The sequence below is a fragment of the Lottia gigantea genome (assembly GCF_000327385.1).
Source record: "Lottia gigantea unplaced genomic scaffold LOTGIsca_85, whole genome shotgun sequence".
Classification (NCBI taxonomy): Eukaryota; Metazoa; Mollusca; class Gastropoda; family Lottiidae; genus Lottia; species Lottia gigantea.
The window spans coordinates 885,399-902,001 of NW_008710807.1; the positions used below are offsets into that span (position 1 = coordinate 885,399).

Here is a 16,603-nt window from a genome sequence, read left to right on the forward strand (position 1 = left end):
CTAGGTAGTTGTTAGTAGATGACAAGTTAACGTTCGCTTCCAATCATTGCTGATATTGCAAACTAGGTAGTTGATGAGACGTAGTAGTTGGTAGATTGGTTCAGTTGGATGATTCTGTGTTGTTGGTTTGGTAGTTGATAATTCGTAAGATCTGGTAGGGCCTAATGACATGGCGGTGAATCGGGACCCTGGATCATGGTTATTAGTTGATTGGTAGTCGAATAGTAGTCGTTGGTTTGGTTTGGTTACATTTTCCGATAACTGTTGGAGAACTGGAGGATCTGAAAAGAAGAGAATCAGAAAATATACCCAGCACCTTATTTCTCCGTATATCGCTTCCTTCATGAGTTTGTATTGAATACACAGATCAGACTTTTCTCGTTTATTAAATATTTTATGTGTTTAATTCTCCAATATTTGGTATTTTTATGGTCGTATTTATGATTTAGTGTGAAAACTGAGACATCGTGCTATCAATACACTGAATGAAGTTAAACACCAGCTTTGATTTGATGATGAATATATACTATACTATTTATATCAACGATACGAAATGGAATGGAGTTTAACGCCGCCATTGGACAATACAGTCTGCAGCACCATGCAGTGTGGACTTAAGGAACTCAGAAATAGGTTCTTTCCAAAAGTCAAGGGATCTTTACCACGAACTGTAGGAAACAAAGGGTGACAGATATTCTAATGATCCGGGGAGTTTTTTTTATCCAATCAAAAAAACGATTTTTTCAAACGAGAGGTATTGTCCATACGAGCTTCGTGAGCGTGTCCATATTTACAAAACAACTCGTAATTAGTATCGTGTTGATTGGCCAGATAGAAAATCACGTGACATCGTGAATATGGATTGCCCTAGTCCCTAATACGAGGCTTACCTACTAAAGTGAAACACGAAAGTTATGTAATAGTTTTGGACGTGGTGGAGAAACGATTAGAATAGTCCACCACGTTCTTAAAATTTCAACCCGGAAACCCAGAAAAAAATTATCGCTATATCCAAAAAAAGTTAAATCTGTATATTACTAGAAATAATAACCGATATATAAAACTATCAATATATCGTAGCCGCGATAAGCTCCCTTCGAGACATATTAATTAGTGAGTATGTCTATAAAATCGAACCGTTAAGATAGATATGATAATACCGTGATGAAAAACTGTTTTTTATCATTAAGAACCCCTGAATATTAGTTGTCTACAGATTTTGTGTCCGTAGTAAAAGAGCGTGGGGAGTGGTGCCTGAATTTCAGTATGCAGTATATTCAGTATATTTTAAAAGAAAATTGAAGAAAATCAAAATCTTGGTATATTTAATGATAGCAGTATTTCTCTGACGTCCGCGCTTAAATATTAATATAAATTAAGACATGTCTCTGTTTAGGACAGAACACAGATTACTTACATTACATATGGGACAGATGGTATTCAAAGAGATAAATTGTACTACATATTTTGACTGATATCAAAATCTTCGTAGTGTTACTCTGACGTCCGCGTTTGGATATTATTGTAACATCGCTCGAAGAATATTGTATATTTATCAGCTAAAAAAAGATCGGTGGTATAAAGATATGAAATTATACTATATAACATACTGTAGTATAATTGATCACAGGATTTATTATTTTGTATTGTACAAAGAATCTTTGTTATTCTCGCAAAATAGTTGCGATATTGAAGATATTGATGAAATTATTAATTATTTATGTGTATCATAGTATGTTTAATAGTTTGAATTGAATTTTGTATAATTTTTTTTTTGTATGTGCACTGAGTGTGCGAATAAAGTAATTATTAATTAGTAGTTTTACTCTGACGTCCGCGCTTAAATATTGGTAAAAAACTGCTCGAGAAATACTGCATATTTGTCATTCAAATATAGATCGGTTGTTATTTAAAAATTTGGAAATTATTTAATGTAGTTATTACAGTTATTATCATGATATCTGTACTATGTTTCATAACAGAAATTCTTAGTAGTAGTGCTCTGACGTCCGCGCTGAAATATTAGAGAAAAGTGCTTGTCGAATACTGCCCAATGAATGGTATTTAAAAGCGAAATTATAGTATAGCATGATTATTTATTAGTTATAATAGTAGTTATTATCAGGCACTATTAGTATCAATATTTTATTGTACTAACCAATTAGTCATTCCATTATACAGCTATTGTCTAATTAAAGCTAATTATTATGTTAAGGCCCTGTCACACTAGAGTAGGTCTATATATTATAATCGCAATGAGTTGCTTATATGGCGAATGCAATGCAGCGGACAAAGAGTTCTTACTCGGTATATTAATACTATTGATATCGGGCTTTGATATTCTCTATCTCCTCATATATTGTATATTATCTTCACCCCTCTGATAACGGTTCTCCACCGAACTTATATTGGTAAAGGCAGCCATTGAAAAACATTACATAAACATAAGATTACAATGGACTACATAATCCCCATCTTCACAATGTCAAGCTGTTACGAACTTCGTCTTATTCCTTTACTGCAATGGCCACCTTTCTTGTATCATGGAAGTTTGTAAACGAAGCGACATCATATGATTATACGTTATCAAATACAGCCTATCAGAGCTCTCGACAAAAAGACGGTGAACATTATGGCTTATTGTTTACAGACTTCCTGTCCTGATTGACTGTAATAAACTTGCTGTATTTACAAACTTCCATCCACGGTACCAGAATAGTGGCTATGGCAGTTAAGGTATAAGACGAAGTTCGTAATAGCTTGACATTGTGAAGATGTAGCGAGTTAAGTGCTAGAAAAGGAAGAAAATACGAAATATATTGTAACTGTAAAAGGTTTTATTGAAGAATTAAAGAGATTTAATCAAATATTCATAGCTTAACAGTCTTTCACCTAATGCGATAACAAAGAACGTTTTTGAAATTTTAAAACACCAAGAAATCGATTTTAAACATGGAAACTGAAAGGTTAAGAAAATGTCCAGAATAATCTGTCTGCGATCTTAAAACAGTTTCAACGACTGTAAGTACACGTTTCACGAGGATTGGGTCATTTAAAGAGTTAGGAAATATTAACTTTTTCAGCTGTAAGAACACAATTCAAGCCATCTGTAACACTTTATAGAATACAAAAACAACAATTGATACTTCGAAGATCGCATGAAACGTTAAAGCTTCGATATCTGAAGTTCGTCACATAGGTTGCCTTACATCTTCACATTGTCAAGCTATTACAAACTTTGTCTTATACCTTGGTAGCAATAGACATCTTTTTTATATCGTAGAATGCAGTTATTTGATTGGATTGTACGTCAACAAATACAGCCAATTAGAACCCTAGAGAGATTGAAAACACTAAGCCATAATCCCTTTGGCAGTCTTTCTGTCGAGGGCTCTGATTGGCTGTGTTGGCTAACGTTCAATCCCATAAAATCGCTTCATGTACATACTTCTGTGATACCAAATAAGTGACTATTGTAGTCAGGGTATGAGCCAAAGGTCACAACAGTTTGACATTGTTGATATACAATATCTGTAGTATGTCACATATACTTTCTTTAACAAGGATGGCGAAAAGTTTACCAGAAAGTTGCCACTTAAAAACTTGTCTTATTGTTTCACATACAAAGCAATGTTAAAAAACAATATTACATTATTCTGCTTAATGTTCAGATGAAAAGCTCTGTGTTTGCATAACGAAATCTCAATTTGTTTAGCTTGAATAAATATTGATGTTCATCGACAATATTTTTATAATATTTTTTATGGAAAACCATTTATTTCTAAAATCGTAGAGCGAACGTGATTGTTATGTTTTTCCACGTGTTTGCATTAATCTTGAGTTTATTTTTTTCTGAACAAACGATTTCAACATTTCCTCAATATCTAATTCTGACAATAGATTGGACGCAATTGATTGTTCTAATGCACAAGCAGTAAGTAGGTATGTTGAATGGAAAGAAAGAAGAGCTCTTCACAATGGTGAAATCTTGTAAGAAAAAAAACAACTAAGGTTCTTGAGAATCCTGTCTACAAGCAAGTTCTTGGTCAAGCCTCTTTGCATCAATCTCTTCCGGATTATCCATACCTATTTCCAGCTGGTCGACTTGAAAAAAGAAAGATAACTTACTCATGGCATCATACTTTTATTAGCTGACCGTTTTGTTCATTTCCAGCATGTGAGGGGCTCTCTCAATTCAAAATAAATTCTTCTTCTATACTAGTTGGCCACACCCCCGACACCCTCGTCTCATATTCCTAGGTGGTGAAAAAAACCAGGTTGGGAACCAGGGCTCTAATCGATTGTGCTACAGAGCGTCCTTAAAATTGATCTTGGAGACAAACCAAAATGCTGGTAGACCAATACTCAATACATATCTCATTCTCTTAGCTAATCTGAATATGTTCATCTGATTACCTGAATGACATTTCTATGGGAACCCAGAAAAGAGGCTCGCCCGGATTTGGTTCACATCAAATTTGGAGGTATCGTTTGCATTTTTGGGCTCCCTCACCTAATGTTTCCTAGGAACACAGAAATTTCAATGAAAAACAATAATAACAAGGAAACTTCGTGAAAACAGCAATGGTAGCCTATCAAGCCTCTAAAGGATATATCTATCAGTCTATGTAACAATAATAAAAACGTTTTGTGGAACTGATTTCACCAAGATATGACCAGCCATTGATGATATTGAAGCAGTTTTCCCGAAGGTGATCTGGTATCGAAAGTTTGTTATTTTTAGCTCATTGTCGTCACGGAATCCCGAGGGCTCTGTCCAAGATATCATTGGAAATAATGTTGACCAGAGCCGTCCCTAGAGATGTGCATTTAGAAACCAGTTCAGTCGATGTATTATGAGCTTCACGTATCTATTACAATACTTCTATTATAGTTATAATACCAATCGTAACTATTAACAAAACACAAGACAATATTATAACACACTTCTTTAATAAGGTTGGGCACATAACGTTTCATCATGTATTGGCAAGAGAATAAAACATAACAAAAGATATACCAACAAGAAACAATATAGAGCTTAAGAGGGACAATATTGTAACTATTGTTTACAGGCAATTAAAGGGGAAGGGTGTGACAGCTACATAAATCGCATAATATGCAATTCGTTCCTCCCTCAACCGGTACGAAAGACACTGCTATATCAGACTACATCACCGTAATACCAGTTAAACCAGTTTTCTAGCTCACATATTAACGTTAATTGCACCGATTTGCATATTCCGTGATGTATTCAAAATGCGTGACACATTCACCAGCTTGTTCTATAATTCTACAATGGTGATAATGAGTTTAGAGGAAAAGGGGTTAAGAGAAGTCGTCCACCTTTCCCTATTAGCATACATGAAATACATGAAACGTAGACACAACGTTGTCAAGATTTGGTACCGTTTCCTAGAATGTGACCTCTCTTTGGTGTTCGGGGCGAGGCGGCATCACTTCCGGTCATGCAATGACCTCCAGCCAGTGATCAAAATCACCCACAAAGAATGGGGTCCAAAAAGAGTTGTTGTTAATGCGAAATTGTTACCCGAATAAACCTACACTTTTCGATCGTGTGGTTCAATGTTTCTGTTTTGATTTAATTTGACCAGGCTCTCGATTTAAGAGACCACGATGACCATAAAGTAGCCTAGAATAAAAAGTACCCAAAATTGACATAAGTTTTCAAGACGTGGATGATTTTTACTATAAACAATGGAAATCGCCCGATCAGCCAGCTATATTTGTCTTATTTGGTCCAGTCTTAAAATACCAAGATGACCAAAAAGTAGACTAGAATAAAAGGTACCAAAGTTAACATAAGTAGCAAAGGCATACATTCCCATGCTGTGGTCGGTTTTCACTATACTGCAATGCAAATTGCCCGATCAGTCGACTCCTTTTGTCTTATTTTATCCAGTCTTAAAATATCAAGATGACCATAAAGTAGACTAGAATAAAAAGTACCAATGTTTACTTCAGTACTATTGGGATTATTTATTGCTTCGTCTGACTATTGGAATTCGTTTCTGGAAATTTATGGCACCATTTGGAAACCTACGGAAATATTTTGTTACCATTGGTCTCCTTAATCTACTCATTAATCAAATGTGTTTGTGTTTTATTCGCTTAGGAACTGGGGCAATTGCAGACCAGTAATTGATTTCTTCAAGCGAAATGATTTCAATATTTCTTTGAACAATGTTATAATTTGTTAAAAAGATATTTATAGGAGATTTCGCTCAATATAGATCCTAACGAGATTTTAAATTAGAGGTTAACTGAGGACTTTATTTTCTTTGAATGAAAGAAACAAGAAATCTCTGATTAAAATGTGTTTCTTGATTGGATAAAGATTGTCTAGCGGCTTCTAGTTATGCTGCTATTTCAATTTATAGATTACCAAGAAAACCATAAATGTCATACAGGAATTGTCAAAGCGCATAAAACATCATAATCCATTTAAAGAACACAGAACACACTTCAGTACGAATGCAAGTTTTTAATATTGAATTTTCTGTGACTATCGATGTGCCAGGCATGGTATGCTAACTCTTCTAGACACCTGATACCACTTTTCATTATACTAATGATTGATATACTTCCTATTATGAAGTTCATTAACTGCTACCAATGTTTCGCCAATATGTTGTTTTGGATTTCGGGTTTCGTTTTGCGGTTCGGATCGTTAGTACTTTGGTGATTTATTGGTTAATCGAAATATCAATTCACTATACCCGATCAATTGAACCCTTCTTTTCAATAAATAGATGAGACAGGGGTTACTTAATCCAAAAAGCGTCATACGAGGCGGTGAATTTAACCAATCAAAACAACATGTTAATATTTACGAAACAAACCGTATGTAGAAGCTTGTTAATAGGCTGGTTTGAAAGTCACATGACAATCGTGATATTCCTAATATTTAATACGTCAGTCCCTAATATGAAGTTTACTCACTAAAGTGAAACACGATAGAAAAATTTATTAGATTCGGTTGTGTTGAGGCGAATATGGTTTGAGACTGATACAAATAGAAACGATTGCCGTTCGAGAATTCTCGAATGAGAAGGAGATAAATAAACTCGTGATAAATTTAGTTGTAATGATTTGTAAACAATAATTACAAATTGTTGTAAATAGAATTTGACAGATAAATCAACAACAATAACAGCTATCGTGTACTTGACCTTGGTTAAACTAATAAATATAACATTTCATTTCATCAAATATGTCAAATTACGAGGAGGAAATGAAGGAACAGGTGCGAGACATGTACAAGATAATTAAAACATTTTAACTTTGAATTTTTAAATAAGGTTTTGTAGACTTAAGCCCCATTCACAGCCCCAGTCGCTCTTGAAACATGTTAAAGTCGTCGTTTAAGTTTTTGTTTATATGCCCCCGTGCATGCTGAGACCCCTCTGTAAGTAAATGCCTGTTTATGATCTTTCGTACTGTCGGAGAGGTGGGGACTCATGTACTTGGTTCAATTAGTCCCTCTAAAAGATATATGTACAGTTAATGGTCGACATCTTTCAAAATATCTATCAGAGTCTGGAAACGTAGTTGAGCCACTGTAAAGGTATCAATTTAAGTCGAATCTATTCCATATTTGGCTAGAGTTATCTCGTACATATCATAGACATTTCAATCATAGACTATTACACAGACTCATCTATTTCCCAACACATAAAGATGTTGAAAGATAGTCGCCGATACTTAATCATAAACTGTTTATAAACCATTGAACTCGGGCATTGCTGGTTTAGATCAATAACTCCGCTCGCTTCATTGTCGTAAACGTCCCAGCTGAAATATTACCTTTTCAAAATCTTCTGGTCGCTTTCCTGCCTACTTAAGAGAGTTTTCCCGCCTACATGGCCAACTTAGGAGAAGCTTTCTTGTCTCCTTAGAAGAGGTTTTACCGCCTACATGGCCAACTTAGGAGAAGCTTTCTTGTCTACTTAGAAGAGGTTTTACCGCCTACATGGCTAACTTAGGAGAAGCTTTCCTGCCTACTTAAGAGAGTTTTACCGCCTACATGGCCAACTTAGGAGAAGCTTTCTTGTCTACTTAGAAGAGGTTTTACCGCCTACATGGCCAACTTAGGAGAAGCTTTCTTGTCTACTTAGAAGAGGTTTTACCGCCTACATGGCTAACTTAGGAGAAGCTTTCCTGCCTACTTAAGAGAGTTTTACCGCCTACATGGCCAACTTAGGAGAAGCTTTCTTGTCTACTTAGAAGAGGTTTTACCGCCTACATGGCCAACTTAGGAGAAGCTTTCTTGTCTACTTAGAAGAGGTTTTACCACCTACATGGCCAACTTAGGAGAGGCTTTCTTGTCTACTTAGAAGAGGTTTTACCGCCTACATGGCCAACTTAGGAGAAGCTTTCTTGTCTACTTAGAAGAGGTTTTACCGCCTACATGGCCAACTTAGGAGAAGCTTTCTTGTCTACTTAGAAAAGGTTTTACCGCCTACATGGCCAACTTAGGAGAAGCTTTCTTGTCTACTTAGAAGAGGTTTTACCGCCTACATGGCCAACTTACGAGACGCTTTCTTGTCTACTTAGGAGACGTTGTTTTCCTGCCTACTTATACGACTTATGTCTACCTTAGAGACGTTTCTTGCCAACTTAGGAGACTTAGGAGTTTGTGACTTCATATTCGCCATAAAGTGTCTACAGACTTACATCTAATAGTAAAGAATTTCACAGTCGGTTAAGATATATCGATGTTGATGTTGGGATATAATAATATAGACAATTCTACATCACAATCTGTAAACTCAATTAACTCCATGTCATTCTGATCAATCACGAGGTCGAGTTAACATCTTCACTACTCTTAAAGTTCAATATATAGTTTTTATCATCTCAAGTAAAGGTCACATGGCTGTTAAATGACTGGAAGTCTTATACATATTGTGCGAACGCGTATCAGCTTACTGGACAATCTTGCCCGAATTTTTCTTTGGGATAATGTAGGGGATTGCAGGTTTTCATTAAAAAAATGGAATTAACGGCAGGCCCGTAGGGCTAGAGAGGGCTAATACTGCAGGACCCCCTAAAAAAAACTGGGCCCCCACTGATATATTTAGATGACTTAATTGACTAGTTGAGCTCCCCTTCAAAGAATTTTCCCCCAAACCCCAACTGAGACCCTTGGCTGGCTACGGGCCTAATTAACGGTCAGTAACTACTAGGTATTTTCTTCTATTCTGAAATTACATAAGATAATATCTCGTCCAAAGGCGAGAGGTTAGATTGTTACATACCAATGGGCTTTAGTTTACTATGAAAAATGCGTTCCGAGTTCCGAATAGTCGAAGTATTCATCTGCTGAATTTGGTAACTGTGTTGATGTGAACCTTGAGAATCATAAAACCCAATAAATATAAGAAGTAACCATAGTAGATGATTAATTAGTCTTTTATGACAGTAATAATTCCCCAGTCAGTTATATACAACCCGATAGTCACTTCTGTTACTTCTTCCCGCCATAAATTTCCCGCCGATAACTCACAGAATGTACGAGGATATATCATATTCTTTCTACATGTAGATCTATATAGCATCTGTATATTCTTTAAGAAATGTTTCCCATTATGTACAGAATTTATTAGCACTCTTCAATCCAATAGATTTAATCTCTCGTTTCAAGTTCCACAACTGCGTCCAGATTCTGCATCATTGCAATAAGCATTGAAACTGGTTTCAATGGTTACACCATTAGTACAAAGTTAGAAAGTTGGCTTAAATTCTAATAGCAAGCGGTCCTGATGAGGATTGTGTATCCAAAACACATGTGGGCAGCATGAGATGAATTCTAGACAGCTTCTGGAGATCGCAAAAAGACATTGTTTCATCATATAAAAAAATGGAACTGTCGATTTTGCACTTGGGAAAAGATAGTGTTTTCTCTCTCCACGTCTCATGAAGACATAAGAAAATCTTGTGAAAGTGTCAACCGCTCTGTCAAACTGTCAATATCAGAGACAAGTCAGAAAAGAAAATGTTGACTCCATTCCATTTAATTACAGGAATGTCAGCAGTCTAGAAAAAATACCCAGTTGATATATTTTCAATTACTCTCTCGCTTAAATCGCGTAAGAGTTTTTTAATACCTCCATTTAAGGTAGGAATAGGCAACAATTAACGTTCTAAAAGTAGAATTAAAATTATAGTAAAAACTGTTCTGAAAATCGAAAGGCTTATCTGGGAATGATTAATACCAAGAGATTTGGACAAGGACAAGCTTCGTAAACCTACGTCGTTATCCTTGTAAAAAAATGTCCTTCTTCTTTCCTTCCTTCCTTCCTTCCTACCTTCCTTCAATTTTTTCTTTTTAACAGAAAACACAAGAAAATGTATTATGGTATAACACACTTCTTTGATAACAAAGTACAAAACATTTCAGTACAATTTACATGTTTCGTTATCAGATGAAAATCACATATAACAAAAAAAGCATAAGTGAATGTTTTATGGAATAACAAACTTCTTTAATAATACAGTACATGTACTGTACTACTGGTAGGCCTTCCTTTCTTACTTATTTCCTTCTTTCTGTCTTTCTTTCTCTCGCCACTGTAATCAGGTTAACGACGATCTTATTATAGACGACAGATTAGATTTATCTAGATAATGGTCAACAGTTTTATTCCGATAGTGTAAATGTATCTGAGTGTGTTTTAGTGTCTCAAGTGGCCAATTTTCACTCTTCAACTGCTCGACATTACTGCACTGTTGGCCTTTTCTATTTCCATGTTATAGTATTCGCACAGACTACGTTAATAATACATGGATTGAAGTGTCTTAATGGAAGTGAAATATTTTTCCTATCGCCTACTCGAGTAAACACAACTATCAGTAAATAAGTCTTAAGAAAGTCTATGGTACATTAATTTTATCTTCGGAATAAAAGAGTTCCACTTATTTCTTGCTGTGCTGAAACACTTCGACAAATTTAAGATTTTCCAAGTACCAAGAATTAGATAATAATCAGCAAAGCAAGTAACTACAGTGAAATTCTGGGTTTTTTTTTTCATTTTTCGTATATCTACTTGATATTGAAAAGGCAACGTCAATTCTGTATCGGAATAATTATGTCCTTCCTCGAGTGAAAAGTTCATTAGCTGCTACTAAAATTTCGCCAATATGGTTTTGATTTCAAGTTTCGTTTTGCGGTTTGGATCGTTAGTACATGGTTTATTTATCCTTTCCAGTTTAGAAAGCCGAGACGGATAGGTTTTGTTGCTGGTTGTGTAAATGGCTCCGTCCCATTCGAACCTCTTGATGCACTTTCTACGCCTGTTCATTGAACTGTGTCACCGACTGAACTGTCTAGAATACAAGTTCATGATCAAAACTGAATATCAGAGAGTTCCTGATAGTCATGAAGAACAGCTCGTTCTGAACAGAGCATCTTGTTGGTTCAATATCCATGCAGCTATGACGTGATGCCAGGCAGGGTATGCTTACTCTTCTAGACACGTTTCATTATGAAATACTTACTCACTTATGATTGATATACTTCTTCACGTGAAAATATCATTACCTGCAACTAATGTTCGCCAATATGTTGATTTCGATTTCGTGTCTCGTTTTGCAGTTCAGATCGTTCGGAGGCCGGCCTATTTGGTTTATTTATCTAAAGCAGAACATGTTAAAACCGCACATGATTTAACGAGAGCAAACTAAACCTGAGTTTAAATCGGATTAAATTTTCAATAAGCTCCATTTCTATATCGAACGCTTATTCATTATTCGTTCGTTCACCACATACAGTCTATTTTTATGTATCGCGCGCAATCAGATGGAAACCTTAAAAAACAGGAATCGAATTAAAAGAAACGAACCGAAGAATTAGAAGAAGACGTCTTTCAAGGGGGTGTTTCTTGTCTTTTTATGGGCTATCACAACATGTCAATGTGGCAATTATGTTATAGTGAATTAGTGAGGCGTTAGTAATCGCCTTTCCACTGCCTTAAATCATCATAATGCGCGGTAATTACAGGATACCGTACAACTCAGAGCTTCCGGAATCCTGTTATTTTCTCAAAACATTCAAAATAATGATAGGGTAATATACATCTCAAGAGATCGTGTATACTCTTTTTGATTTCAGTTAAAATCGATTTTGGAATTTTATTGGAAGATTTAAATTGTTTTAGAATGTGTTAGATTTCTGAAAATTAAGATTTACATCTTAAAGAAAAAACGCACAAACGACGAGCCATTCTTACAAGGATAAAAAAAATAAATTCTCAAGGATTTTGTCTACGTTGTTGAAAGTAGTGTGTTTTTTTAGTTTGAATCATCAAAAGACAATATATCCAATTCAAATGATTTGAGCAACCTAGTTCATGCGAACTTTGGAACTGAACAAACACTGCTGCTATCCGATACCGGAAGTGGATGGCAGATATTTTCCGGGTTATTAGTTTTCCGGAAGTGATTAGTCAAAATGGACATCTGCCTGTCTGATTGTACTAAGAACGTATTATTATCAAATCATAGAATTGTTACAGTACTTGTCACTTGTATGATTTATTTACATCATACGAGATGGTCATTTGATAACTTCCGGTTCCATAAATTTAAAAACAGGCAAAACATTGCAAATATCCGTTACCCTTTATTCAATTTTGAATCAAAATCCAAGGGCTTTGTTGACTTCGGCTCTGGTAAAATAAGTACTGCGGTCAGGCAGGGCATGGTGTCTCTTCATCAAGTCGACATCCGTTAGGAGAGTTCACATTAATATTGTTTAGTTGGAATATCTAAAGGTTATTTGTCAACCCACATAGCTAATATTGTTTATTTAGCATACTGATTACTGCATATAAAATTCATATCGCTGCACATTTGTAATCTTCGTACACCGTGAAGTGGGCGTTTGTCAGATTTGTTCCAGTTGGCAGACTTCCAGGAACACTTGAAAACTAAACCTGCGTAATGGAATCAAGAGTACGTTTGAAAGATAACAGCTTTAGAACTGTTAGACACTTAGCCTCTCTTATATCTTCTAATAAAACTGATAAATCGCTCGGGATTTGGGTAATCTGATTAGATGTTTTACAAGAAATCGTCAGAACAGATTAAAAATGATGGATGATCGCAATGAATCGAAAGTAGACTAGATCGTATTTGGGTTATAAAAACATAAACGTATGTCAGGGACAGTGGGCTAGTGGGGTATTCAGACTTCTTTCGTCACTTCCGAAACTTTTCCGGTCATCTCACGTGCATTTATGTCGTAATTTTGAAGTCATTTGTAATAACTGTGCTCGAGAATTTCTCTAACGTTCCAAAGATACGACAGAAACGACGCGGTGAAAAACCCTCACTTCAGCGAAATTTAACAATAATTTTCAATAAATTCATAGAGAAAAAGAATAGTCGTTCAACTTAAAAAAATCGTTTAGTTATCGTCCCTTGGACCACATCCGATCGCACAACACTTCAGTTAAAGAAAATACATACATAAAGATAATCTGCGATTTAGAAAAACGTTTTTCGTGGCGCAATGCAGGGTATGCTTACTCTTCAAGACACCGGATTCCACTTTTCATTTTAAAATATTTCCTAACTTATGATTGATATACTTCCTCATGTGAAAAGTTCATTAGCTGCCAATGTTTTCTAAAATGTTGTTTTGAATTTCAAGTTTCGTGTTGCGGTTCAGATTGTTTTTTAGTACTTGGTTTATTTATTCTTAATCTTGATTTTCAATAAATTGTGAAAGTTACGTAATCTTATGACATATGTTTACTTTGTACATTTCTCAACTTAATAAAACATGTTTCTTATCCACAAAATTTACACTTTTCTTGAATTTTTAGTTTAAATATGTGTAAACACTATCTCAAAATAGATTTTAAAACGAAACTTGAACAGGTAAACATAAATTAATCTAAAATATGGCTTGCATGATTTTTTATCTTTTATGGGCGTTTACTAATTTGACCTCTGAATATATTATTCTATTTCAATTGCATTACGTCGTAGATTTTGAAAATTGTGTTTCACTCTGGCGAGGTTCGTTTTCGGGGGTTGATTTTAGTTCAAGTATATAGTCTTCAGAAGTACTAGAAATGATGTGTTTTGCCTCAGTTTATATAGGTGAGAAGAACACCGTACAGGCATTATTAAAAATTAAACAGTAATACCTGAACATATCACACCTGTCTCGAACTTAACACAAAACTCATAAAATAAGAGGTAAAAACATCATAGATTCACCAAGCACCATAATTCGGCCTGTTTCACCAATTACTTATCATTTGTCTTATCGTTTAAACTGATAAATTTTATGATTCAGGATAAGAACAAGGGTGTGACCGGCTGTCCAATTTCAACTCGTTTTAAAAAGACTTTGATGGTTAAGTAATTAGTTATTAGGAATTATGTTCGCCTATTTTTAAAGTTTTATCGTATACATTACACTTAAACCTGATTACCTGCAGTATTTAATACTATTTTATCTAAGCGCGGACCTATGAGGAAGCACTAATGTTCATAACACGACACAGAAACTAGTGATGAATTATAATCAGTTTATAAAATAGTCCAGTGACGAGTAATAGGTTTGGCGCTTCACAATGTCAAGATAATACGACCACCACCTCATACCTTGACTGCAATAAACACCTCTCTTGAATCACGGAATACAGCGATTTGATTGGATTGTATGCCTGCGAATACAGCCAATCAGTGCCTGCATTTACAAACTTTCATGATACAAGAAAGGCGACTTTTGCAGTCAAGGTATAACTATAACTGCTTAACATACTCAGATAATATCAAACACACACGAAATGTACGTGCTATGAAATGCATGTATATGTATGTAAATAATTGATAAAACTGTGTGTGTTCTAAGTTGTTTCTTAATAAAACAATGATTATTGTGTCCACTACTATAATTGCTTATTCTACCAAGATATTATCAAACAGAAAACAAAACAAACGCGAAATGTACGTGCTTTTAAATGCATTTTTTATATAGTAGAGAATTGATAAAACTGCGTGTGTTCTTATTTTGTACTCGGTAAAACAATTCGTTTTATTGTCCACTACTATTATTGCTAAACGTTAATGTACGTGCGTTTAAATGCATGTTTTGTGTATGTAAGCTATTGATATAACTGTGTGTGTTCTAAGTTTTTACACAGTGAAACAATGTGTATTGTATATAACTCAGTGATAAGAATGGCACTTTAACTATCTGTGTTTTTATAATGTTGAGATAATGATGAAACACGATCGTCTAAGTCTTTTATAAAACTATGTTTATCTATTATTATGTTCTCGTTGTAGATGTAATATATACTTAATTCTCGTTCTTGTATGTAATAGACACTAAATGTAATAATCGGAAGCTACTTTATCTGTATAGGTTAACCCTATGTGCACTTTTAAGCACGAAATTGCTGTAACCAGAATTTTTACGAGGGTTGATTGAAAAGTTCTAACAGTTATTATTTTTTAAAAACGCACACCAGATCGATGGTCCTCTTCCAGTTTTTTCATCAGCGGTGCTGTAAGGTCTGGATGCAGGACATGTTTTCTGCAACCACCCTTAAAAGTCATTCACAGCGGAAATGACATCTCAATTACTCAAAAAATAGCGGCTGGTTTATTCCTTTTTTTCATCCTGGGAAACAGGTACAAGTCTGGTAGGAAAGGGGGAGTGGGTGCAAATTGACTACAAAATGATGATTTTGTGAAGCGACTCTGGGAAACTGACAACTTTCTGATCCACTCCTACTATCCTTGAACATTAGATATCACGAGAAAAAGTTTACAATTTCACATATTTTGGTTCATATTTCCATACAAAAACATGAAAGGATTTCTTTATATTTGCTTCAATGATGTTTGGAAATAAACTAAACATGTCTTTAATTTCTATGTCTGACCCTAGAAACCTGGATTGTAAAGAAACTTTCGGAATAATCCTATACTATCATTTAAAACTGTCCAAGCGAGAGCTAACTTTTGACAGAAATACATTAAGTTTATTTTTTTTCTTGAAGATTTTCTTTCACTCACAAAATGAAAAGAGTCTTTGAGTTTCAGTTAAATTGGCATTGCCGACCTTTTTAAAAAGAAAAAAGTGAGACTTATTTTACGAAGCTGATCTCAATTTTGATGTTTTTTTTTATTAGTAATACAGGTTCTGTTAGTGGGTTTATGAAATATATTGGTACCACAGAATGTCAAACGATACCAAAAAACATAAATCAACCAGCGATGTAAGCTTTTACTGATGTCGGCCTTATTGCTACGACCCTCGAGGTCTTCCAGACACTTTTAACCATTAATACAACACTCACGGCCAGGGGCATATTTAGGGGTAGGGCCATTGGACATTTTTGTCTCCCTCCTCTGTCATTTTCAAGATATGACCCTGCTCGCGTCTTTTAAACCTAACCAAAGCGTGTCTATCAAGTGAAAGAGGGGCATTTAGCGCTAACCTTTGAACAATCTGATTTGAATTCGGTTTAAGTCTACAGTTTTTTATGTTTAATCTAACGGGAGAATACCATCACTGTTATGATAACGAACATAGATAGCATGTTGAAAATACACA

At 35.0% G+C, this 16,603-nt stretch overlaps 1 protein-coding gene across 1 annotated transcript; it reads right to left on the minus strand.

Annotated features, from left to right (window-relative positions):
* On the minus strand, nt 1-16,383 carry LOTGIDRAFT_169451 (hypothetical protein; the record flags this gene model as incomplete). Its single annotated transcript, XM_009067735.1, has 2 exons — nt 1-281; nt 16,347-16,383. The coding sequence occupies 2 exons, from the start codon at nt 16,381-16,383 to the stop codon at nt 1-3; spliced, it is 318 nt and encodes a 105-aa protein (XP_009065983.1).
* Between the last annotated feature and the right edge of the window lie 220 nt (nt 16,384-16,603).